This window comes from Lipotes vexillifer, unplaced genomic scaffold (assembly GCF_000442215.2).
Source record: "Lipotes vexillifer unplaced genomic scaffold, Lipotes_vexillifer_v1.1 scaffold370, whole genome shotgun sequence".
Classification (NCBI taxonomy): Eukaryota; Metazoa; Chordata; class Mammalia; order Artiodactyla; family Lipotidae; genus Lipotes; species Lipotes vexillifer.
Window position 1 is genome coordinate 1,214,192 of NW_006772699.1, and position 25,157 is coordinate 1,239,348.

Genomic DNA, 25,157 nt, shown 5'->3' on the forward strand with positions numbered 1-25,157 from the left:
TCTTTCCCTCTCACCCCTCCGGCATTTGGGTCATTTGATTTCACGATCTGGGTTTTCAGCAGCCCAGGACCTGGAGGCTGGAGGAAGGGACTGTACCGGGCTGGATTGGGGCAAATCGCTTCAACAGGGGCTGGGGGCTGGGAGTTGCAGGCAGGCCCCCAAGTCCTGGCCACATCTGAAAGCAGACATCTCTTCCCAGCTCACATTCTTGGCACTTGCCCAAGGGGAGGCACTGCAGGCCAGAGAAGCACCCACAGTTTCCCAGGGGAGACTGGTTTAAACGGACAGTTCCTCTCTCTGGGAAGAGGAGTGTGTGCACGTGTGTGTGTGTGTGTGTGTGTGTGTGTGTGTGTGTGTGTGTTTAAATCCTTGTGCAGCTAAAAACGCTTCTCTTCATCCTTATTCTCTGAATGACACGTCTCTGCACACTGAATAATTCATCTCCCTCTTGGCATTTGTTCCAGAGAGAATCTCGCTGTCCAGATTTCTTGTAAGTTGCATAGTCTTCCAATAGAAGCTTTTCTCTTTCCCATGGAAGAGCTCTGGGAGTCTGGATATCAGCCCTCTGGGTTTTTTTTCCATGATCGCTTTGAAGGGAAGCCTGAATATCAAACCCAAAGCCTTCCTTTCTCCTCTTGCCCCCCCTCCGTCTCACATTGGGTCCTCTGGATTCCCTCTTCTTTATCCCTGTGGGGCACGATGTCTGTGTTCACCTCAGGCAGGAACCAGCATCTCAGCCCTGGTAGGATATCCAATGTCGGGTACATTACTGATACTTGTACTTAACGTTTACTTCAGGTCTGGCTTCCTGATGTCCAAGGCTGGAACAATCAGTGGAGTTAATGGTTTTCTGGAAAAGAGATGCATTTTGGGTGTTTTAGACCTGCCGCTCCTCCCTCAGTCCCCATCCTCACACACAGAGCTCAGTGAATCCCTTGTCGTGGTAACTGTGAAACAGTTGTCTTTTCATGAAGCAGTCGTGCATTATCCAAGTGTATTGAGTAGCTTTGCACCAAGATGTAGAATACTGAAGTTGCAAATAGGACGCAGCTTGGGTACCTTCTGCCTGCTTCAGATATCCCCCCTGCCCAGCTTCATCATCTGTATCTCGGGCATAGCTTCCTTTGTGTTCCAGATTGTTGTGAGACTCCCTTGGTCTTGTCAGTTTTTATTAGCAAAGCTCAGGTTCTGTAGTCAGGCAGTGGGGCTTCAGGTTATACTTCTGGTGTTTGCCAACTCTGTGGCGTTGGGTGTGTTTTCTCAGTGGTAAAATGGAGGAAGAGTGCCTGTGGCCCAGAGAAAGGAACATGATATGTACGTAACTTGTTTTCTAGGCCTAGATTTAGCCATTATTAAATGTTTTAATTGCAACTGATTTAGGAATATCACAGAGAAACTAGTTAAAAAAATGATTAGAAAGGAAAAAGTTAAATTATGTTAAAATCCCTATACCAAGATAGCATTTTAATGTATATCTTTCCAGTTCCTCTTCTATAAACATGTACACATTTTAGGCAAAATGTCATATACTGTAACAGTATCCTGTAGCTTTTTTTTCTTAATAGATCTTTATTGGAGTATGATTGCTTCACAATACTGTGTTAGTTTCTGTTGCGCAACAAAGAGAATCAGCCATACGCATACACATGTCCCCATATCCCCTCCCTCTTGAGCCTCCCTCCCACCCTCCCTATCCCACCCCTCTAGGTGGTCACAGAGCACCAAGCTGATCTCCCTGTGCTATGCGGCTGATTGCCACCAGCTATCTATTTTACATTCGGTAATGTATGTATGTCGATGCTACTCTCACTTAGCCCTGGCTTTGCCCTCCCACCCCATGTCCTCAAGTCCATTCTCTATGTCTACCTCTTTATTCCTGCCCTGCAACTAGGTTCATCAGTACCTTTTTTTTTTTTTTTTTTTGATTCCATATATATGCGTTAGCATATGGTATTTGTTTTTCTTTTTCTGACTTAACTTCACTCTGTATGACAGGCTCTAGGTCCATCCACCTCACTACAAATAACTCAATTTCGTTTCTTTTTACAGCTGAGTATATTCCATTGTATATATCTTGTTCAACAATGTTGCTTTTCCTCATAGTATGTTAAGAGCATCCTTCCATGTTGGCAAAATATAGAACACACCATTATTTTTTGTTCTTAGGTATTCATTACTGTATTCACCCATTCCACAAATATTTATTGAGCACCGATCATGGGGATTCTGTTGCTTAGATGCACCATTGATGAAATCATTTAATTCATCCCCAGGGAAGAATTTTGAAAGGTAATGATCCACACAGGGATTCAGGGAGCTGTGGAGAGGAGATGTATCTTTACCTTCTTGATTTTCTAGGTTGCAAAGTGTAACTAACAAGATTCCCGTCTCCCCAGCCAGGCTGGCAGGTGGGGCTTCTCAGGGCTGAGCCCAGGGAGAGGAATGAGTCAGAAACAAAGGTCTGACTGTGGTTGGCTCAGGCATTCATGTTCGCTCCCAGATTTATCTGTCCTCAGTAATAGAGTCACTCAGGCTGACTTTTGTGTACCTCGATTCCCGGCTCCCTGCACGCTGGCTCAAGTGCTTGACCAAGGGTTTATGGTGTTTTCCAGCCTTGAAAAACCTTTGTGTGTTTAGTTGGGTGATTTGTCTGTCTGTCCATCAGACTTAGCCACCAAGACTGGGTGATTACCACCACCTCACTCCCCAGAATATGGTGACTTAGAGGGTGGTTATCGCTAAAAGATCAGTTTGGCCTGGATCTTGCGGGGAAGGACAGCAGTGGGTACAGGCATTTGGGAATCAGCCCAGGAAGCAAAGAAATACGGCCAAACTCACAAGGAGGGAACATCTGCTATTCTAGATGCTGCAGTAAGCTAGCTTTCTAGAGGGGAAGTAGGTAGGACAGGCATGGGCTAGAGCCGGGGGGATGGCTGGGGCTGTGGTGGACAAGTGAACTGCAGGAGGAGCAGCCAGAAAGGGCTGGAGTTCGAGTCCGGAAGTAAGACTTGACCCTCGAGCCCTTTCCTGTGACCCCCCCCCCCTCACTTAGAGGTGCAGGAACAGAGGCCCAGAGAAAGCAGGTGACTTGCTCAAATCACCGCCCAGTTTGTGGCAAAGTTGGGAGCCGAGCACATTCCCCGCCTCCCTCCCAGGTGCTCCCATCCCACTGCTCCAGTTATGCGTTCATCTTCCCCGGGGACAGCAGAGCTGGTGTCACAGTGCAAAGCTTCTGGATCTGGTGGGCCAGCGCAGAGGAGCAGGGAGGTTGAGAGCACCTACGTGTTGCGGGGTCTTGGGGACCGTAGGCTGATGGAGTCTGTTTCTCCTCTCCCTTGCCAGGTACACCAAACCGCTCACCTTTGCTGACTGCATTAGTGATGAGTTGCCGCTGGGATGGGAAGAGGCGTACGACCCACAGGTTGGAGATTACTTCATAGACCACAACACCAGTAAGTTCCTGGCCGTCCTCCCTCCCCATCCCCTCTGCCTATCCCTCTGCCTCCTGCCCAGCCCCCCAAGTCTGGAAGAGCTACCAGCAGGGACTCATGAAGCCAGATTGTGTTTTGTTTCACGTAGAGTTAGACAGAGTTGTCAATGTAGATATAGATAGATAATGTATGCTCATATATAAATAACAGTTCAGAAGGATTTTAAATAGAATCTAAAACTCCACCTCTCACAACCCATCTCCCCGATTTTACAGAGGCAACCACTGCTATCAATTTCTTGTGTATCACTCCAGAAATTTCCCAGTCATGTGTGTTTATGTGTATATGTACATATATTCTTCTTTTGCTTTTTTTTACATATATTGATTTCCATGCATACAGATTTTTTTCATATAAGGTAGATGTGTCCTTGTCATTGCCAGACCATTTTGGAGCAGCCACTGCCCCCAAAGCAGGTCCCCAGCAGCCAGCATGCACACATATGTGTCTGTCATGGAGTGGTCTGAGTGTATGTGCCTCTAGCCCATCATACCGTTCAGCCCACCCTCACATCGTATCTGTGCTCCAGGTATCCTGACCCAGAGTGAAGATTCTTAGTGTCTTTGTCTCTGTGACTGTGATGGAGGCATAGGTTGATACAGGAAGAAGCTTGTTGTCTGACAGGTGGAAGAACCCAGGTCGAGGTACCCCAGCTGGGGAGAGTTGATGTGTATTTGGGCCTCATCCATCACGCACCTTCTCGGCCAAGACTATTCTTGTCCTCGGAAAATCGCTGCCCCATTTGTTCACGTGTACAGAGGAAAGAGGATGTTTCTGTCTCGCTCTCCACCTTCTGAACTGTGGGATTCCTTTCTGTCCTTTCAGGCAAGAGGAAAATGGGATGCAAAGGCATGTTTCTGAAAGTTGAGATTAGGGCACCAAATCCCAGTGGTCCCTGTTTCCTGAGTGTGCACTCTGTGCTGTGTGCTGGGAGAGGAACTGGAGAGACATCACTCATTCAGTCATCCCAGCTTCCCTGTGGCATGCTAGGGTAATTGTCTCCACCTTATAAATGGGACTCAGAGGTAGAAATCGACTGCTCAACACTCAGAGTCAAAACATGGCAGAGCTGGGATTTGAACTGGTGCTGGGAGTGGAGTTGGGCTTCTCCATCCACTTCCTCCTCTGGGTTTCAGTAGCACCTGGTCATACCTCTGCTGTGCCCCTCATCGCTCTGTAGTATAACCATTAACCTACTGAGACTAGCTCTTCTAGAGCAGGACAATGTCTAATTCATCTGTCTAGTCCCAGGCCTTTGCCTGGTAAGGCACATAGTAGGTGTGCACTTGACCTTTGCTACATAGAAAAGGGCACACGTGCATGGATGCACGACCAAGTGGGTGAACGAGCAGACTGTTGTTGGCACCAAAGCATAGGAGAGTTTCTGAGAGACAGCTAATGGCATTGATTGCATTGTTGGTGGTAGCCGAGGTTTTTATTAGCATTCGTGGTTGCATACGGGATAATGAGAAGTAAATATGCCTAATTGAGTATATATGGGGAATGAGGTTAATGCTTGGAGGGCTGCATGGTATGCTGGGTTAAACACTGATGTACAGGACCCCTAATCAGTCCTTTCCTGTTTGTAATTGCTGAGTGCATCCCCCTCCTTAAAATCTGATGGTGGGAGTGAGTTTTTTAGGTGCTTCTGGGAGTTGTTGGAGAGAGAAAAGGACGGGGTATCATGCAGTGGCAGAGTTTATTCTGGAGGGGATGATGGCAGAAATGGGGGTATGTGTTGGGAGGTGAGTCAGTGAGAAACACAGTAGGAAGAATTCTCTCTGGTAGTTTTACCAGCTGTCGGGCTACTGGTTTTCTTTTGGCTGGAAGGTGCTCTCATTGGACGGAGGGTACCACCTCCGCAGACGGAGCCAGTGATACAGATGCGGTATGTGTGTGACCATCGAGGCCCAAGCACTCAGAGCTGTGGGCTCAGACCAATCCTCTGTGTGTCCACTGACTGAAAGTACTCTCTTAAGAGTTCTAGACACAATAGAATTGAGCAACAAATTAAATCCACCATCCAGCGTTCATTCATTCAGCAAATATTTATTGACCTCCTACAATGTTCTAGGCACTGTTCTGGGAGCGTGGGGTACGTGAGAGTTCAAAATGGCAATGATCCTTATCCTTACAGAGCTTTCATTTTGGCAGGAGAAACAGAAAATAAACAGAATAAGTACGCAGATTATGTAGTATGTTAGAAAATGATCAGCGTTACGGGAAAAGGGGAAGCAGAGCATGGGGCTGAGGTGTGCTGGGGTGCCTCTGTGGGTGGCGGGCAGGGATAGTGGTAAAGGTCTTCAGGAAGAAGACCTTGTCAAGAAAATGAGATTTGAGCTAAGACTTGAAGGAGATGGGGAGAGCGTTTCAAGTAGGGAGAGCTGACCGAATAAAAACTCCACCGCGTGATCACATTTAGCATGCTTGAGGGATGGCAAGGACGCAGGTGTGCGTATAGCAGACTTTGTGAGGAAGCGGGGAGAAGGGTATCAGGCCAGCAGGGTGTGGGCAGTGGTCCACCTGAAGGGTTCAGGCTTTTATTCAACACGGTGGGAGCCATTGGAAAATTTTAAGCAGATGAGTGGCGTGACCTGTTTTATATCTTAAAAGGGTCGCTCTGGCTGCTTTGCTGAGAATAGACCTCAGTGGAACAGGGGCAGAAGCAGGGAGACTTGTAAGAGATGATTGCAATAGTCCAGGTGACAAAGGACGGTGCCCCAGACCAAGGCCGTAGTGGTAGAGGTGGTGAAAAGTGGCCTGAAGCTGGAGGTACTTTCAAGATAGAGCCAACAAGCCTTCCTGATAGATTGCACGTGGGGTGTGAAAGAACGGGATAAATGAGCCTCTCTGGGCCTGAGCAGCTGGCAGGATGAAGTTGCCATTTATTGGATGGAGAAAACTGCAGGAGGAGTGGGTTTAGGAAGGAGGACCAAGGGTTCATTGGGATGTGTCGCATCTTCCATGCCTGTTACACACCTGAGAGAAGATGACGCTGGTCAGTTTGATGTAGGAATATGGTGTTTGGAAAAGAGATCTGGGCTGAAGATGTGTATATGGGAGTTGTTGGCATATAGAGAGTATTTAAAGACATGAAGCTGGATGAGATCACCAAAGGAATAAGTTAAGACAGAGAGAAGACAATCAAAGAATGAGCCATGGGGTCCTCAGACAGGAGGAAGGTACAGAAAAGAGGAAAACCAAGTCATGATTCTGGGGAGTGATCGGAAAGGTGGGAGGAAAGCGAGAGCGTCTTGGCAGCCATGTGAAGGAGGCATACCGAGGAGAGAGGTGTCAACCCTGTCAAATGCTTCTGACAGATCAAGTACGAAGAGGACTGAGAATTGACCGAGAGATTTAGCAAACCCCTGTGACGCTGGTGACCCTGACTTGGAGGGCAGCTTTGGACAAGGACTGGGGGCAAAAGCCTGACTAGAGTGAGTCTAAAAAACAACGGAGGGGAGGCATTGGAAACAGCAAATATGGACAACTCTTTCCAAGATATAACCCTCTTTCATTATTTCATTTATCCATATTCAGTTTTCCCAGTGCCGTGTACATCCAGCATGATTAGATAGATGGTTTTAATCAGTGATCAGGTTGGGTGTTCTGCTGTTTTCTCTTCATACTATGTCATGAATATTTGAGAGATGCTGCCTAGTCTTCATATTTGTCATTTTTAATGTATCAAATCAATGTATTGATACATTTTAACACATAAAATGAGTGTACCATAATACCCCCCTATTGCTGACCTTGTGGGTTCTTTCCATTTGTTTGTTATAAATAAATAACACTAGGGGAAGAATCTTTATGCATATTGCTTTTTTCTTCTATGATACTTTCCTGGAGTTGTATTTCCAAATGTAGGATCGCTAAGTGAAAGATTATGAACACTTGTGAGACTTCTGGTACCTCTTCCTAGTTTGATAAGTATTTCTAAAAGATCGTGTCAATCTGTATCGCCACAGCAATAAGGGTACTGTTTTTCTCATACCTTCATCAATCAGTATGGGGCTAGTTACTTTTCGATAAATTCATCACAGGTTTAAACTGTTACTTCATTGTTTTTCGTTTGCATTCATTTCCATACTAACAAGGATGGACGTTCTGCAGATGTTCAGCTGTTTTTAAGACAATTGTTGTTCAAGCCGTTAGAGAATTCAATAGTGTTAGTCATGTGGGTGCGCATGTGGTGCGCGTAGAGAGCAGGCGTGTGATGGGTAGAGGCGGTGGGGTGAGGGATGTGTGAAGTGCGGTGAACGTGTGAGCTGTATGGAGACTGAGTGTGGAGTGTGTTTGTAGGTAGAGGTTTGGAGCCTGGGGGAGGCTGAAGAACTGGGTCTCAATGACGGCTGTACCCAATCAGCTAAACGTTTACTGGAAGCACCTGCATTTTGGGGAGAGGGGGCATGAGGGGGAAGGGGATAGAGGGGTGATGGTGTATGAGGCTGAGTTTGTGACATGCTGAATGATTAAACTATGTCCATGTTTAGCTTTAATGAAAACAAGAACTCAAAAACAGTTGGCCAAGGACACCTCTAGGAACCTGCGCAGGTGTAAAGTTATCTGTTCTGGTGGGGTAGACTTAAGGAAGTGGAGCGTCAGCAGAAGGGGCTGGGCTTGGGAGGACCCCTCAGAGTGTGACCAGTTCAGGCTGAACAGCAGTTAGCACAGCTCCTTACAGCCACCTAGGGAGCTGTCCCCAAAGGACAGTCTTTTCAAGAGTTGTTAGTACAACTGGTATCCACGTGGAAAAAAAATACATCTCCACCTCTACCCCCGCCTCACACCATATGTAAAAATAAATTCAGAATGGACCACAGACCTCAAAATAAAAGCTAAGACTATGGGCTTCCCTGGTGGCGCAGTGGTTGAGAGTCCGCCTGCCAATGCAGGGGACATGGGTTCGTGCCCTGGTCCGGGAAGATCCCACATGCCGCGGAGCGGCTGGGCCCGTGAGCCATGGCTGCTGAGCCTGCGCGTCCGGAGCCTGTGCTCCGCAACGGGAGAGGCCACAACAGTGAGAGGCCCGCGTACCACACACACAAAAAAGCTAAGACTAGAAAACTTCGAGAAGGAGACTAAGGAGAAAATCTGCAAGATTTTAGGGTAGGCAAAGGTTTTTTGGACAAGGCACAGAAAGCACTAAGCATACAAGAAAAAAGTAATAATTGGGCTTCATTGAATTAAAACTTCTGCTCTTCAAAAGACCATTAAGAAACTGAAAAGGCAAGTACAGATAAGGAGAAAATATTTGCAATACATATATCTGACAGCAGAATATAAAAAGAAACCCTTACACCTTAATAGTAAGAAGCCCAACAACCCAATAAAAAGTATGAGCAAAAGATGTAAATGGACACTTCACTAAAGAAGACATACAAGTGGCCAGTAAACACATAAAAATATGCTTTACATAATCAGTCATTAGGGAAATAGGAATTAAATCTACAGTGAGGTACCACTATACACCCACTGTAATGACTAAAATGAAAAGGATTGACAGTACCAGTGGTTGGTGAGGATCTGGAGGAACTGGAACTCTAATTCACTGCTAGTGAGGATGTAAATCAGAACAACCATTTTGGAAAACAGTTTTTTAGTGTCTTATAAAATTCAACATATAATTAACGTACAAGCCAACAATTCCACCCCTAGATAGTTTTTACCTAAGCAAAATGCAGACATTGCAAAGACTTGTGCGTGCATGTTCATTACAGCCTTATTCATAATAATCTCAAACAACAACCCAAAAGTTTATCAAAAAGTGAATTATGCTGTATTCATGCAGTAGACTATTATTCCACAATAACAAAAAATGGACGACTGATACAACCTGAATGAGTCTCAAAAGCCTTATGCCAAGTGAAGGAGGTGAGATCCAAAGAGCACATACTGCTTGATTCCATTGCCATCAAGTTCTAAGACAGAACCGGAGGGAGGAAGTGGGTGGAAGTGACTGACACAGGACTGCAGGGTAAAGGAACCATTTACACATTGATAACAAGTGGTAGTTTATGGTGTATGCGTTTGTCAAAACATATCCAAGTCTACACTTTAGATGATTGCGCTTCACTGTATTTAAATTACGCCTTAGTAAAGGTGATTTAAACAATGTATTGATGCCCACTTAATACTGCAGACCAATTAAATGGAAATCTCTGGGGTAATTTCCAACATGCAACCAGGTTGAAACCAGTGTTCTGGTGTGGGGTTGTGGGTTGTGTTTGTCTGCCTGTGCATCCATCTATCCGTGTTGGTTTGTGCTACAGAAGAAAGCCTGGGTCACCAAAATGGTAGCCAAGCCAGCCTTCAATTAAGCCTCTCACGTGCTTTTATACTCCAAGGAGCGCGGCCTCCAAAGGGAGGGCGCCACTCTCAGATTAAACCCAGAGCACCATGGGGAGGATCCATCCAGGGGTGCCCCAGGGCATTTGTCAGGGACCCAGCATTTCACCTAGCCCTCTGGCAGGTGATTCTATCCGGAGCCCAGCATCGCACCTGCCAGCCTTGCCTGCCATCTTCAGTGACTGCTCAGCCCACCCGTGTTGTCACCTCTTAGCAGTTCTAACCTTCGGTGATATGTTGAAATTATTTGGGGAGCTTTGCGGGTCACCACTGCCTCCTTCCCACCCCCAGAGATCCTGATTTAATTGGTCCAGGGGTGGGGTCTGAGCATCGGGATTTTTAAAAATTTCCCCCAGTGATTCTACTATGCAAACAGGGGTTCTTGGACATTGGCTGCACAGCAGTTACCTGGCGAAGCTTAAAACTGCCAATGCCTGGGCCCTACTCTTGGAAACTCTGATGTTAAGTGTTCTGGGGGCAGAATTCAGGCTTTTGTTTTTATTTTTGTTTTTTGAAGCTCCATAGCTAATTATAATATGCTGACTGGACTCAGTGTACTGGATGAAGTACCAACCTTTTTTTTTTTTTTTTTTTTTTAAAGCAATTTTGCAGAGAGTCTGGGGGAAAAGGCACTCTCATAAGGCTGTCTGTGAGAATAAAAATTGGTACAACCTTTGGGAAGATAATTTGGTAGTGTCTGTTGAAATTTAAGATGTGTATACCCACTGACCCAGTAATTCCTCTTTTAAGGAATTCCTCTTTTTACACTACAGAATTAATAATAGCACACGTAAGGCACTCTCATAAGGCTGTCTGTGAGAATAAAAATTGGTACAACCTTTGGGAAGATAATTTGGTAGTGTCTGTTGAAATTTAAGATGTGTATACCCACTGACCCAGTAATTCCTCTTTTAAGGAATTCCTCTTTTTACACTACAGAATTAATAATAGCACACGTTCATAGAAGTATGTTTTTAAGAATCCTCACTACAGCATTGGTTGTGGTAGCAAAAGAAGTGAAAACAATCCGGATGTTTCCTGGTAGTGGTCTGGGAGACCACTAAAGCCCTATCATAAATAAATCTTAGCACCGTACCATGGAATACTATGCAACCATTTAAATGATTGAGGTAAGTAAAAGATAAAAATGAATAAATAAAAACAGTGGTACAAATGAAAAAAAAGGATAAATTAAAAATTGAGGTAAATCTTTATGTACCTACAAGGGAAAATGAACATGATATATCATTTGGAGATGAAAGCAAATTGCAGACCAATATACATGACATGGGCCACTGTACATTAAAAATAAATTTGTGTGTGTAGATATGTATGTATAAACAGGTTTGTTTATAATCATAGGGCAATATCTGTTAGTGTGTGAGACTCCTAACGGCAGGTACCTCTAGGATGTAGGATTGGAGAGATTTAAACTCTCATTTCTTACTTTACGAATTTGCAATGGTGGAATTGTGAGATTTTTCTTTTTTTGTATTTTTCAGTATTTTTCCCCAAAATGTAAACTTTTAAAAATATGACAAACTTTAAAAAACATCTGCACCCTGGCCACGTTTCTTTTCTTTTCTGTGGCCTGTGTCAGCCAGAAGTGCGGGACCCCTGAGGGGAACCCAGGAGTCCCTAACTCTGAGGGAAGCCACATCTGCTGATGGGAAATGGGACCCCACAGTCTTTCAGCCCAGCTTTGTAAATTCTCTCCTCCCGCTTTTTTTCTTCTCTTGCAAGCGTTCCTCTGTCTTACTTGGTTAAAGAGTTGCAGAGCTTTCTTTGTGGGAAGCAGTTTTTTGGCCCCTGCCGGCCATCTTCACACCTTGTTTTCTTTCCCAGAAAAAGGGAGGAAGAGAGCTTGAAGAATTGAATAGTTTTGGCTTTACTCTCACCATCATTTGTTTGCTTTACCTGGGTGTAAGTACACTACAGCTTCCTGGGAAGCAGTGAGGCAGGGCCCATTATCCTCTTTTATAATTAGAAAAGTAGACTCAGAGAGGTCAAGCAGCCTGCCCATTGTAACACAGTGATTATTGGCAGGCATGAGAAGGTGGCCCTGCTATCTCTTTGATTATTCTTCCCGTCTCTTTCTTTCATTGGAAATACCCATTGGGGCCTATTCAGGAGGATTGAGAGCTAAAGGGACTGCAAAAGGAGGTACAAACTCAAAGCCCTCAGGAGCCACACACATGACTTAAAGGAATGAAGCAGATAAATTGTGGACCCACAGTGGCCAGATCTTCTGAATGATCGGGAAAAACCAGACATCAGGATTTTAATGTATAAATCTCCTTGTTTTTACATACCAGTAATCAGTTCAAAATTAATAAAGTTCTTTGGGCTAAGCAAAACCTCTCTACAGGCTGGATTCACCATATGGCTGTGATTATACAATTTCTGGTGTGTTAGTCGCCCCTTACCCCACCCACCAACTGGGAGATGACTGAGGAGTTGACAGTCAACGGGCATTGATTCTTGGACATGGTTTTGACCTCTTTGACATCTGCTCAGCCGCCAGCTACCCTTTTTAAAAAATTTTTTTGTCTTCTGACTTTTTTCCAAGTTATCACTGTACATATTTATTGTACACATAATTTAAAAAAATAAAGAATGAAGAAAAGGCATCCTACCATCAAGACATATCTGCTGTTGATAATTTGTTAAGTTTCCTCCTAATCTTTTTGAGAATGTATATATGTATTTTGATAAATACAAAATTATTTATGCAGTTTTGCACCCAGTGCTTCTACTCACTTTTATATCATAAGCACCTTTCTGTTTTTTTAAAAATTTTTTTTCGAAGACATTATTTTTAATGGCTGTTTTAGTGTATTATGTAAATATAGCATACTTATTTGAGCAGTTGTTTCCTGTGTGACCTTGAGCAAGTCACTTAACCTCTTTATGTCTCAGTTTTCTCTTTTGTTTAATGGGGGTAATAAAAGAATCTTCCCTATAGGGTTAATGTAAGGATTGGAGGAGTAAATAGATATAAAGTAATTAGAATAGTGCTTGGCATAGAGTAAACATTAAATAAGTGCTTGATGATTATTATGGTTTTGTACAAATGCATTTTTGCCTGAATTTATTGCTTTTTATAATAAATCACTACAGGAGAAATTATTGGACAAAGGGTATTAACGTTTTAAGGCTCTTGATTTTCACGGTCAGATAACCTTCTAGTAAGGCTGTTCTAATTTACAGTTCCAACACAGTATTTCTTCATATCCTCTGAAATATCAGTTATTTTACTTTCCTTTACTCTTTGCCAAAACAAATGACCTTAAGTGTCTATAATGTTGTTGAGCCTCTCTGTCTAGATTAGAACTCATATCTGGCCCTTCCTCTGGCTGTTCCCAGACAGACTGACTTCAGGTTTGTAAATTGATCCTGGTTTGTGTGTGTGTGTATTTGTTTGCTTAATCCACAGGAAGAGTCTCTGTTGTTTAATACGTAAGTTTAACCCATTCACATTTATTGTGATTTTCTACTTATTATGCTTTTTGTTTTCTGGTAGTAGATTCTACAGGCCACCAACTCAACAGACATTTGTGAGGTGCTAACCTAGGGTCTCTGGGGTCTGTTCTAGAAACCACTCAGATTGAGGATCCCCGGGTACAATGGCGGCGGGAGCAGGAGCACATGCTGAAGGATTACCTGGTGGTGGCCCAGGAGGCCCTGAGTGCACAAAAGGAGATCTACCAGGTGAAGCAGCAGCGCTTGGAGCTCGCGCAGCAGGAGTATCAACAGCTTCATGCCGTCTGGGAGCACAAGCTGGGCTCCCAGGTCAGCTGTGAGTACCTCCCCTGCCCCAGGACACACTAAAACACAACTACAGGGAGGAGGGAATGGCCACACTGAGTCTTGCCTCTGTTGCCTCTCAGTGTTTCTCAGATCTACCTGTTTTCTTTCGTCTCCACTCCTTGTCCAAACCACCACCATCTCTACTGTTTTCCAGGTCCTACTTGTGCTTTGCAGTGATTCATCTACCATTTTCATTCCATTTCCGTTCATTCATTTGTCATCTCAAAATGCCAGACTTATTACTTGTCTTCTTATTGAAAGCCCTTCAGTGGCTGGGGGCAGTGGGGAGTTCTTGGTTAAAGGATAGTTTCAGTTTGGGAAGATGAAAAAGTTCTGGAGATGGATGGTGGTGATGGCTGCACAACAGTATGAATGTCTTTAATGCCCCTGAGCTGTGTATTTTAAAATGGTTAAAGCGGTAAGTTTTATGTTACGTGTATTTTGTCCCATTGCTCTTTCCATAGCCCACACAGTCACATGTGATCAGGCCCCTGCTGGCCACTCTCACCTCATCGCAGGCTTTCATTCACTAAGGCTCCAGATGCGCTGAGTACGTACATCGTGCTCCCTTCGCCTGCCCCGAACCTTTCCATCTTGGGGCTTTTGTAATTGCTGCTCCCCTGCCTAGGAAGCTTTTCTATTGGTCTGTTTGCACAGCTGGCTCCTTCTCACCCTTCCAGTCTCTTCCTTCAGGTCATGTCCTCTGAGAGGTTTGCTTCTGACATCCCCATCCACAGACTCCCTTCCCCAGCATTAGCCTCTGTAATGGCTCTCTGTTTATTTTGTTCATAACACGTATCACAGTACATCTGCTTATACGCTGCTGTCAGTATTTCTGAGTGAAGGAAATTTCCTGTCTCCCTGGTTTCTGCAGGAGGGGAAGAGGCATATGCCAGGGTCCCCAGTCCTCATTCCCAGCATAGGGAAATATGCCAGATCAGTGGCTTTCAAGGAGCCCATTGACCTTTTCGGATGTGTTGAGGGTTCTTTTTTTGGTAATTTACCACTTTTTTTTTTTTTTTACACTTTTAGAAATTTTAAATTTTTTAAATAATATTTTATCTTATTTTTTATTTTTTTGGCTGTGTCAGCATGTGGGATCTTTGTTGAGGCATGCGGAATCTTTCATCATGGTGCACGAACTTCTCTCTAGCAGTGGTGTGCGGGTTTTCTCTCTCTAGTTGTGGCGCGCGGGCTCCAGAACGCAAGGGCTCTGTAGTTTGCGGCACACGGGCTCTCTAGTTGAGGCATGTGAGCTCAGTAATTGTGGCGCACGGGCTTAGTTGCCCTGTGGCATGTGTGATCTTTGTTCCCTGACCAGGGATTGAACCCACGTCCCCTGCATTGGAAGGCGGGTTCTTTACCACTGGACCATCAGGGAAGTCCCGAGAGTGTCCTGTTTTTAAGACACGTGTGTGGCATCATGTCTGCAACTTAATTCCAAAAAAGTCCAGGGGGAAAAAATGAAAAAATTACGGTGTCAGTCTTAAATGAGCAGATCAATGACACATTGATGGTTTTGAATATGGGATAGGTTTTCATCTTTTGCCACCATTTTCCAGTAATCATTCTCTGAGGGCTTGCTATGAACCAGGCATCCTACTGAGAGAAAGAACTGGAGTGGAGGGAGGGATAGACAGAACATATGTGGGGAAATGTTAAACGTTGGTGGATCTAGGTGAAGGATCCATCAGTATTCATTACATTATGCTTTCAAACTTCCTGTAGATAGAAAGTTTCCAAAGTATAACGGTAAGGTGGGGAAAAAAGAGTCAAGTGGCAGGAATGAAGCATTCCTAGTGGGGGCTGTCCTGGGTGTTGTGGGATGTTTAATAGCATTCCTGGTCTCTCTACCCACTAGATGCCTGTAACATTCTCCACCCAGAGTTGTGATCACCAAAAACGTCTCCAGACACTGCCCTAGGGGGGCAAAATTGCCCCCAGCTGAAAACCACTGGTCTAGATAAACCACTTAGTGCAATTCCCTTAGGACATATTAATGGCTCAATAAATATTCTCTTGACAGGAAATACATTTAGAGAATGTCGACTCTGGAGCTGGACTGCTGGGGTTCAAATCCAGGATATGTAACTTCCTAGCTAGCCGTGTAACTTTGCACAAGTGACGCAGCTTCTCTGTGCCTCAAATTCTTCATCTATAAAATTGACATAATAATAGTATCACATTGAGGTGTTATGGGGCTTAATTTAGTTAAATACAAAGTATTTGGAATAGTACTTGTCACATTCTTAAGTCGCAATAGATAATAACAATATTTATTTGATATTATTAATTCATTGGCATTTGAAATGACAAAGATTTTTAACTGATCCCTGGAACCAATAAGAATAAATACATGATTCGTGGTAGGAATTGATACAGTCCTATCATATGACTTTGGACGCTACTAAATGCTCCATCAGGTTCAAAAACACCATCGTTTTGGTTTTTCTTTTTCTTTCTTTTTTTTTTTTTTTTGGCCTCGCCACGTGCCATGTGGGATCTTAGTTCCCCAACCAGGGATCGAACCTGTGCCTCCCACATTGGAAGCTCAGAGTCTTAACCACTGGACCACCAGGGAAGTCCCAAGACACCGTCATTTTGATTGTTAAAGAAGGAGTCATCTCGGATCACTAGTTCTAAGATGCAAACCAGTGAGGGAGGGCCCAGTCCAAGCATCCCAGTGAAATAGGCATGACCCAAGGCTCCTCATGACTTTCTTTGGATTTTATAAGCCAGGTTTGCCTTCCAAGTCAAGCTCTCCAGCATGTTGATAGACCGGTGAGGTAACATGCCTCCCTGTAACTCAAATGATCTGCTGGGGCTTGTGAGAGTTTTGCCACCTTGCCTTGGCTTCTGTAGGGCTTTGGCTGCAGGTGGGGCCCTGCCCTGGGGATGGAGGCTTTGTTGTCATCTCTGGCGCAATCTCTAGCTCCATGGGGAAGGAGAAGAGAACTCACATTTAATGTACACCTATTAAATTTCTGGAGGGCAATATGCTGGCACTCTACTTATGTTTAAAGTAACCTTGCTCCACACACACACGCACGCACGCACGCACGCACAACCTTGCAAGGTATTGTTGTTCCCATTTTACAAATAAAACTGAGGCCCAGAGAGGGAAAGTATCTTCCCCAAGGTCACACTGGTAAAAAGTGGCAGGAATAGCTTTTATACCCAGGAGTGTCTGACCTCAAAACCAGTTCTCTTCATTTAATCCAAGTCAGCCAGTCAAATTCTAAGGTTTGGGGGCTATACTGGGGTCCCTCCATCCTCTGAAAGATGAGAACTTGGGAGAGCTGGGTTCTTTGGGACCTCACCATGCTCCTTCCTCCTCCGGGCCTTGGTTTCCCATTTGAAAAATCAGTCACTGGGAGCCTTGCAGCTAAAAATGCCAGTTGAACCACCCACGTGCTTTCACTCATTCCTGAAACTAAGAAAATATCAGAGAAGAGATTTTTATGGCATACATGTACAAGGACAGGGAGACTTGGAGAGAAAAGAACAGCAGTAAAATTTGGAGGCTGGAAAGCAGAAGGTCAGGTGGCAGCCTGTCTGATAGACTGGAGAAAAGAGAAAATGGGCTGATAGGGAAAAAACAGGCCTCTAGTCTACCTGGAGCACGTGCAAAAGCCTCGGAAATTGGAGGGAGTGGCTGTCTCAGCGTGGAAGTGAAGTGAGGAGGGCCTGAAAGAAGATTGGAGCAGAGTTGTTCCTGAGACACAGACCACCAGATCTCCTTCCCAGATCAGTGCAACCAGGCCACTGCCCATCCCCAACGGGGGGAAAAATTGGAGGTTTCTTTTTTTGAGGTGCATCATACTGAAAACACGCTGATTAAGTGAACATGGACTTGAGGATTGAGACCCCAGCCCGCCTGTACCACTTGACTCCCAGAAGGGTGCCAGGATATTACCCTCCAGGCTAGACAGTAGAAGAGTGTGGGGAATCGGAGTCTCTTCTCTTCAGAGAAAAGAGATGTGAAGAGAAAAGATGTAAAGACACTGACAGTGAGGATTCCTAGATGAAACAGCCCAGCCAAGTCACATCCCAAATAACGCACAGTCAATCATGTAACCCATCATCGACAAGCTCCACTGCAGCCAGCTTTTTGGGCCCCCAGTCTTAAGTGTGAGCAGACAGCTGAGATTCCAGACATCCATGGAAAGCCTCTAACATGAACAATAGAGATTAAAACAAACACATGGTGATAGGGAGCCCTCGTAGGAAACGGGGAATATGCGTGGAGAAGAAAACATCGAGAGAAGCTACACAACCGTGAAACTAAAACAGGATGCTACATTTTACTAAGGAAGAAAAAGGAGTCTTCAGAGAACACAAAAGAGCCTTAGGAAATTAAACTATGAGAGTAGAAATGAAAAATCCACAGGAAGCCTGGAAGGTAAAACAGAAAGTTTTCTAAAAAGCAGAACAAAAATAAAATGAGATGGAAAAAAAGACCATCAGGCCAAGAACTCTATCTGAGTAATAAAAGCTCCAGATAGAGCAGAAGAAACAGAGGGGAAGAAGCATCAGTGACATAAGGCAGAAAATTTTCCCAGAACTGACAGAGGAGAGTTTTTGGATTGAAAGGGCTCAGTGAGCACCCAACACAATGGATAAAAGTTAACTCGCACCAAAGACATACCATTGTGCAACTTCAAACACTGGGAACGGTTCAAGATCCTAAAAGCTTTCAGAGAGGAAAACCAGGTCACACAAAAATGATCAGGACTCAGAATAGCTCCAGGCTTCTCGACAGTAACACTAGAAACCTAAAAGACAATGGAGCAATGCGTTCACACTTTTAAGGAAAATCATTTCCGACCGAGAAGTCTATATCCAGCAAGACGACCTTTAATCAAGGGCCGGCTTAGAGTAACGATCTTCTTAGACATGCAAGTTTTCCAAAAGCTTATTTCCTTCATGGGTCCTTTCTCAGGAAGCTCCTGGAAGTGATATTCTGCCAAAATGAGGGGCTAGTCACAGAGGGGGAAACGTATTTAGGGAGGAGGAGAGAAGGAGGCAAGGAGGGGGGTGGGGGGGTCTCAGGATGCCAGCCGTGCAGAGAGAGTGCACTGAAGCTGGCACATGTCTTTACGAGACAGAGCCCACGAGAGGAACTCTGTGAGAGGAGATTCAGGTAACTGGCCAAGTGTGAAGTTGAGTCAGTGTTAAATTTGTGGAAAGTAGGCACGCATAAAAATGATAATTATTAACTCTAGGGAAAACAACCCCAGAAATGTGCTGGAATGAAGACGGCAAAGTTGGCTATACGCCTCGGCCCTGAATAGTGTCTGCAGTGGTAAAAGTAATGCAAACACTGAAGGTTGCTCTCGCCAGAGTTATCTGATGAGAAGCTGGGAGGGGTGTCCTGTGTGGGGTAGGGGCCGAGAAAGGGAGTGAAGCTAACACTCCATCCTCCAGAGAGGGAAGTGAATAAATCATGCCTAAGACTGAAAAAAAATCAAGAAACAGCGAAACATGCGTATTATCAGACTCACACGGGTGGACACCCAAGAAACTGGCTGAACCCGTTGAAACAGTTCCTTTTTCATGAGTGACATAAGCGGATTGGGGAATGCTCTTTTTTTTTTTATAGCAAATCTTGGGTGTATAAAATGTATAGTATTTTATATATACTGTTAAACTGTTCATATGTAACTTGAATAAAAACTAAAAATTAAACCTTATAAAAAGGTGTCACCTTGAAGGCATACCTGTTTGAATATAAAATTATTTTGTTGTGGGTTAGTGAGGGGACATGGACACAGAAAGGAAGCTGATGACCTGTTTCTTGATTGGGGTGCTGGTCACTTGAGTGTGTTTCTTGTGTGAAAATTCATCAAGCCGCACGCATGATTTGTGTACTTTTCCATTCTCGCATGTATTTTTCACTTCAACAAACAGTTTATTTAAAAAATAACAGGCCATGGGCTTCCCTGGTGGCGCAGTGGTTGAGAGTCCGCCTGCCAATGCAGGGGACACGGGTTCGTGCCCCGGTCCGGGAAGATCCCACATGCCGCGGAGCGGCTGGGCTCGTGAGCCATGGCCGCTGAGCCTGCGCGTCCGGAGCCTGTGCTCCGCAACGGGAGAGGCCACAGCAGTGAGAGGCCCACGTACCGCAAAAAAAAAAATAATAATAATAGTAACAGGCCACATCCCACTTCAGCAGCTTTGCGTATAAACAGTGCATTCCACAGTGATTCTCCAGAGGGTAATAATTCCAGCCCCTGGTGGCCCAGTTGGCAGAGCCTGTTCTTTTTTGGGTTCCCTTCCCTGGAAGTTTTCTAAGAAGTGTGCCCATGGGACACACTCACGTTCCACAATCAGCCCTGGCAGCACTGATCCCCACAGCGACCCTCTCCTTGTTAGGGTCAGGACTTGCCATGCTTCACAGGCTCTCCCAGGCTGCTAACAACTCCCCTCAACACTTCCCCCTAGTGTAGACCACCCATCCAGCAGCACTGATGAGCAGGGTGGTTAGCAGGACGGGGTGCCCACGGAACGGGCACCCCCCTTTTTAGCTGTATCCCCATCTTGTTTCCTCACTGATGACTCTTCTTGTCTTTTTTACCATGTTTCCACTACGGATCGGTGGGTAGCGATTGTCAATTACCTTAAAATTTTTCCAAAATTGCCTATCTGGGGAATTTGCTTAAGTCAGTGCCTCCAGCTATGTATCCAGCTAGGTCCCTCCCCTGAGATCCCCAAGTCCAGCAAAGACCAGAGTGCAGAAAATGAAAGCTTCAAATTGGAAACAAAACATGTGTCTGGAGTCCCTGCTCCATGCTCACGACGAGGTCTGCGAGGTCCTCCCTGTTCGGGTGTTCCGGCCACTCATCTCTTCTGGTAAAGCCTAGCTTCCATCCTCATCCTCACTCTCTTCATCACCACCATCACTGCAAACTCAGCAGAGACATGATGCTATCCATGGTGCAGAATGACTTGTCAGTTACTATGCAGGGCAGTTTTGTTTCCCAAACTTCCCAGTGTTCCATTTTAACTTTAACTTTCCTTATGCATAATCAAAAGGTCCACTCAGGTATTTTAACCAAGTCCAAAGAGCAGAGCAGCGTCCCCTTCATGACTGTCCCTTCTACCTCCAGACACTGAAAATTGCTAGCAATCTCCAAATAAGCCTCTCTAGCCTCAGAAAAATCCAGGTCCCAGCAGGTGACGTTAAGTGGAAAGGGGAGGTGATGAAATTGCTCAGACTATGGGATTAAGAACTTGGGAGAAACGCTTCTCTGGCCTGTCTCCCAAGAATGACTGTCCCTTTCCTGAAGAGTGGGGCTGTGTTTACCTTAAAGACACAGTGACGCTTACATGGGGCCAATTTTCCTCTTCACGTCAGCAGGTAGAAAGCTCAGAGCCAGGTCTGTGGCCGCGGGTCAGGAAGTGGGACCTCATGGTATGCAGTGAGCCCTAATCTCATGCCACTGGCTTCCTCACTTTCATTGTCCCTTGTCTCATTTTCCTGACTTTATTTTTATTATTATTATTTTTTTTGCGGTACGCGGGCCTCTCACTGCTGTGGCCTCTCCCGTTGCGGAGCACAGGCTCCGGACACGCAGGCTCAGCGGCCATGGCTCACGAGCCCAGCCGCTCCGCGGCATGTGGGATCTTCCCGGACAGGGCACGAACCCGTGTCCCCTGCATTGGCAGGCAGACTCTTAACCACTGCGCCACCAGGGAAGCCCTCATTTTCCTTACTTTAAATGGATCACTCTGTTGTGTCCATTTTTGTAAGCCTTAAAATCCTTTATCAAGACACAAAGAAATACTACTTTTAAAACGCAGTAAGATTACAGCTAAAGGCATACCTCATTGACACTTCACAGATTGTGGTTTTTACAAACTGAAGGTTTGTGGCAACCTGGCGTTGTCAGATGATGGTTAGCATTCTTTAGCAATAAAGTATTTTTTAATTAAGATATGTACTTTTTTTTAGGCATAATGCTATTGCACACTTAATAGACTGCAGTATAGTGTAAATATAGATCTGTTAGGCACTGGGAAACAAAAAAATTCGTGTGACTCGCTTTATTGCAATAATCACTTTATTGCGATAATTGCTTTATTATGGTGGTCTGGAACCAAACCCATAGTATCTCTGAGGTATGACTGTACATGATAGAACTGTAGATAAACGTTGGAAGGTAACTTGGAGAGAAGGTAATTTATTTTTTACCTTAGCATTACAGGTAATTTATTTTCCTTTTCAAATGTACATTAATATTGTAAAGTGCAATAAATATTTTTAGTAATTTCTTCTGATTAAAAATTGTATGTTTGTGTTAGAAAATGTAGCAAAGACAGAAAAATACAAAGACGAAAATGAATGTTATTCATCATTCAAATCTCTCTAGATAGCAGTATTATCTTTTTGCTATATTTCTCTCTGGTCTTTTTCCAGATGTGTGTGTGTGTGCGTGTGTATTTGTTAACTGTGTATATTTTACAAATTTAACTTATTCCTTCTTTGTGGTTTTTTGTAAATTATTGTTTTTATATAACAGTAAGTTTTAGACATTTCCCAAATGTTCAGTATCCTTCAGCACCATCATTTTAAATCACTTAAGTTATATAGTCCCCGTTTTATATGTGTACCATATTTATTTAACAAATTCCCCTTTGTTGGACATTCAGGTCGCTCACTAATAGTCATTCCTTTCTGCGTTTACCTAGATGGCTAAATAAGCCAACTTGACCAAAATGTGTTTCTTCTATAGAAATTTTTTTTTTTTTTCTTTTTCCTTGCAGTGGTCTCTGGTTCGTCATCCAGCTCTAAGTATGACCCTGAGATCCTGAAGGCTGAAATTGCCACAGCAAAATCCCGGGTAGGTCCTCTTTGCTTATACTATTGATGGGGGTCACTGAGGCAGCCTTAGGCTACTAGCCCACCCACAAGACCAGAGGAGAGCTTCAACCAGGCAGTGGCAGCCAGTGCTGACTAACAAGATTCTAAATAATGACAATAGTAGCAGTAGTAGCCGTCGTTTCTGAAATAGTAATGGTAATAGCAGCCACCCTTTCTCAAGCACTCACTCTATGCCAGGAGTAGCCCTAAATGCTTCACGAGTTCTACCTCGTGCCCTTGAGACAGGCCCACGATGTAGCCGCTGTCAATATCTGCATTTTGAAGATGAGCCGACAGTGGCTTAGGGGGGGACTGAGTAACTTGCCCAAGGTCACAGGGACTCAAGGCTTACTTTAAAGTTTTTAGTGTAAGGAGCTATTTTGCTGGGACTTCCCTGGCAGCCCAGGGGTTACGACTTCGCCTTCCAATGCAGGTGGCCGGGGTTTGATCCCTAGGCGGGGAGCTAAGATCCCACATGCCTAGCGGCTGAGAAACCGAAAACATAAAACAGAAGCAATCATGTAACAAATTCAATGAAGACTTTAAAAATGGTCCACATCAAAAAGATCTTAAAAAAAAAAAAAGATGCTGTCTTGCTAACCACTGCTTATTCTGCAGTACTGTATTTGATTACTTCCTGATTACCTTAGGGGGAGAGATATTTTTATTCCCCCTTTACTGATGTGGAAACGGAGGATCAGCAGTTAAATGACTTGCTCAAGGTGAAGTCAGTGTTGTAAACTCTGGTTTAGTGCACCTTCACATAGGTTCTACAAATTCAGATGCCTGCAAGAACACATGAAAGGGGGCGGGGGCTGGCAGTGAGGCAGTAGGGAGTAGTGGAGACTGTGTAGCCTAGGGGGTGGGCCCTGTCTAAAGGGGTAGTGGAATTTCAGCCCTACGCTCTTATGGCCATGCTGGAATGTAGGCTCCGCATTGGCAGATCTTCCAGTATTTTTAGAAAAGAACTGTATATCTAGGCCAAGTATATGAAACATCTCAATATTTAATCATTAGAAACTAATTTTTAAAAATTTAATAGCACTGCAAGCCAAACAAAGCAATCCTGCAGGCTGAAGCTGGCTCCCTGGCCATGTCTTGCCTGTAAAGTTACTACGTTGCCTCTTACCTCCATGCACTAGCATATCCAGTGCCTGCTTTAAGTAATGCACGACCCAGGAAATTGCTATTCTCCTCATCTGTCAGAATAGGAAGGGGAGGCTCACAGAGGTGAGGTGGCATGAGAGAGGTTAGCCAGCTCCTGTCCGCTTCCTGTTTCTCTGGCGCAAGGGCAGCTAGGAATGACCTGTAGGACAGCTGGACTGGGATGCCAACCGAACGCGCAGCTGCTGAGACCCAGGCAACATCAGTGAGGGGGGGCCCAAGGGATGTTGACCTGAGTCATTATGCAGGGGCAGTGGGGGACTCTGGATTGATACCAACCTCTGACCCAGCCCCGTGTGTGGTCTTCTGCCATCCAGGTTAACAAGCTGAAGAGAGAGATGGCTCACCTCCAACAGGAGCTACAGTTCAAAGAGCGTGGCTTTCAGACACTGAAGAAGTAAGTCCACCCTGCAGTGTGGGGCATGGGGATTGCCCCCAAGCCGTGCTCCCCTCCTGTCCTCTCTGTCCCCCTCTCCTTCAGTCTCTCTCCATCCTCCTCGAAATGGGGGTCTCTAATCATTCGGTTCCAGTTCTATTCCACTGCCATTTACTGTCACCCAACATTGAGGTTTGGAAAGAGAAAAGGGGAATCATTTCAGACCACCTGGTTGTCGTCGTCCTCTGAATTCCCGAAGCCGTTGAAGTCTGTTCCATTCAGCTGAGTTTTGCCAGCCGGTCATAGAAACAAGCATCGTTGGGCATTTCTGTGCACCAGTCTCATCCCCTCCAGTAGATCCGGGAGAGTCTGATATGCACACAAACAAAACCGCCTCTTTCCTTGGCCCCTAAAAGTGAGCAACGACTTCAGCTGGTGAGCTCCCCAGAAGGAACAAGGATCTCTTCCGCAACAAAAGAATTATTTAGGAGAGTGGGCACCATGCCGTGCATGCTGTGCTTTATGGGTGACTGCAGGGGTTTCCAGAACTTTGACCAAATGTAATTTTCACTTTTAGAAGCTGACTTGCAGCCAAGCAAGATACAGCTCTGTTGTTTCCTTAGAGAAGATGTCTTCATTGTCACTCTCATGATTATACTAGCTAAGATTTGTTGAGCAGATACTCTGTGCCAGGGAGGACTTTCAGTGTTTCTGCACGGGTGACCTCATCACAACTCTATAAGCAGTGCTCTTTTAGCTGACTCCATTGTATAGATGGGGATAACGGGGCACATAGTCAGTGCCCCTAAGAGTTAGCTTATTGTCATTGTTAACCAGGGGGATCACCGAGACTTGTGCATTGAGTCATGTTCAGTACATCTGATGGGCTTACGGGATGGTCATTACAGAGGTGCCTGGTAGCCCTCGTAGAAGCTCCAAGGAGGACAGCCAGTAGTTTTCTCTGTTCTAAGGGACGTCCACTTGGATTCCCAAAGAGGCCACCTCTGTACAGACAGCAGCTTCTGTAGACACTTGCTGTTTCACTCTCCCTGACTGTACCTTTTTTTTTTTTTTTTTTTTTTTTTTTTTTTTTTTTTTTTTG

The 25,157-nt window shown here is 44.8% G+C and overlaps 1 protein-coding gene across 1 annotated transcript in view; it reads left to right on the forward strand.

Moving 5' to 3' along the window:
* WWC1 (WW and C2 domain containing 1) overlaps positions 1-25,157 on the forward strand; it is a 151,037-nt gene that overhangs the window by 72,517 nt on the left and 53,363 nt on the right. The window contains exons 2-5 of the mRNA XM_007447821.1: positions 3,343-3,452; positions 13,438-13,641; positions 22,419-22,495; positions 23,997-24,076. Coding sequence (XP_007447883.1) covers positions 3,343-3,452; positions 13,438-13,641; positions 22,419-22,495; positions 23,997-24,076 — 471 coding nt within the window. The remainder of the gene's footprint in view (positions 1-3,342; positions 3,453-13,437; positions 13,642-22,418; positions 22,496-23,996; positions 24,077-25,157) is intronic.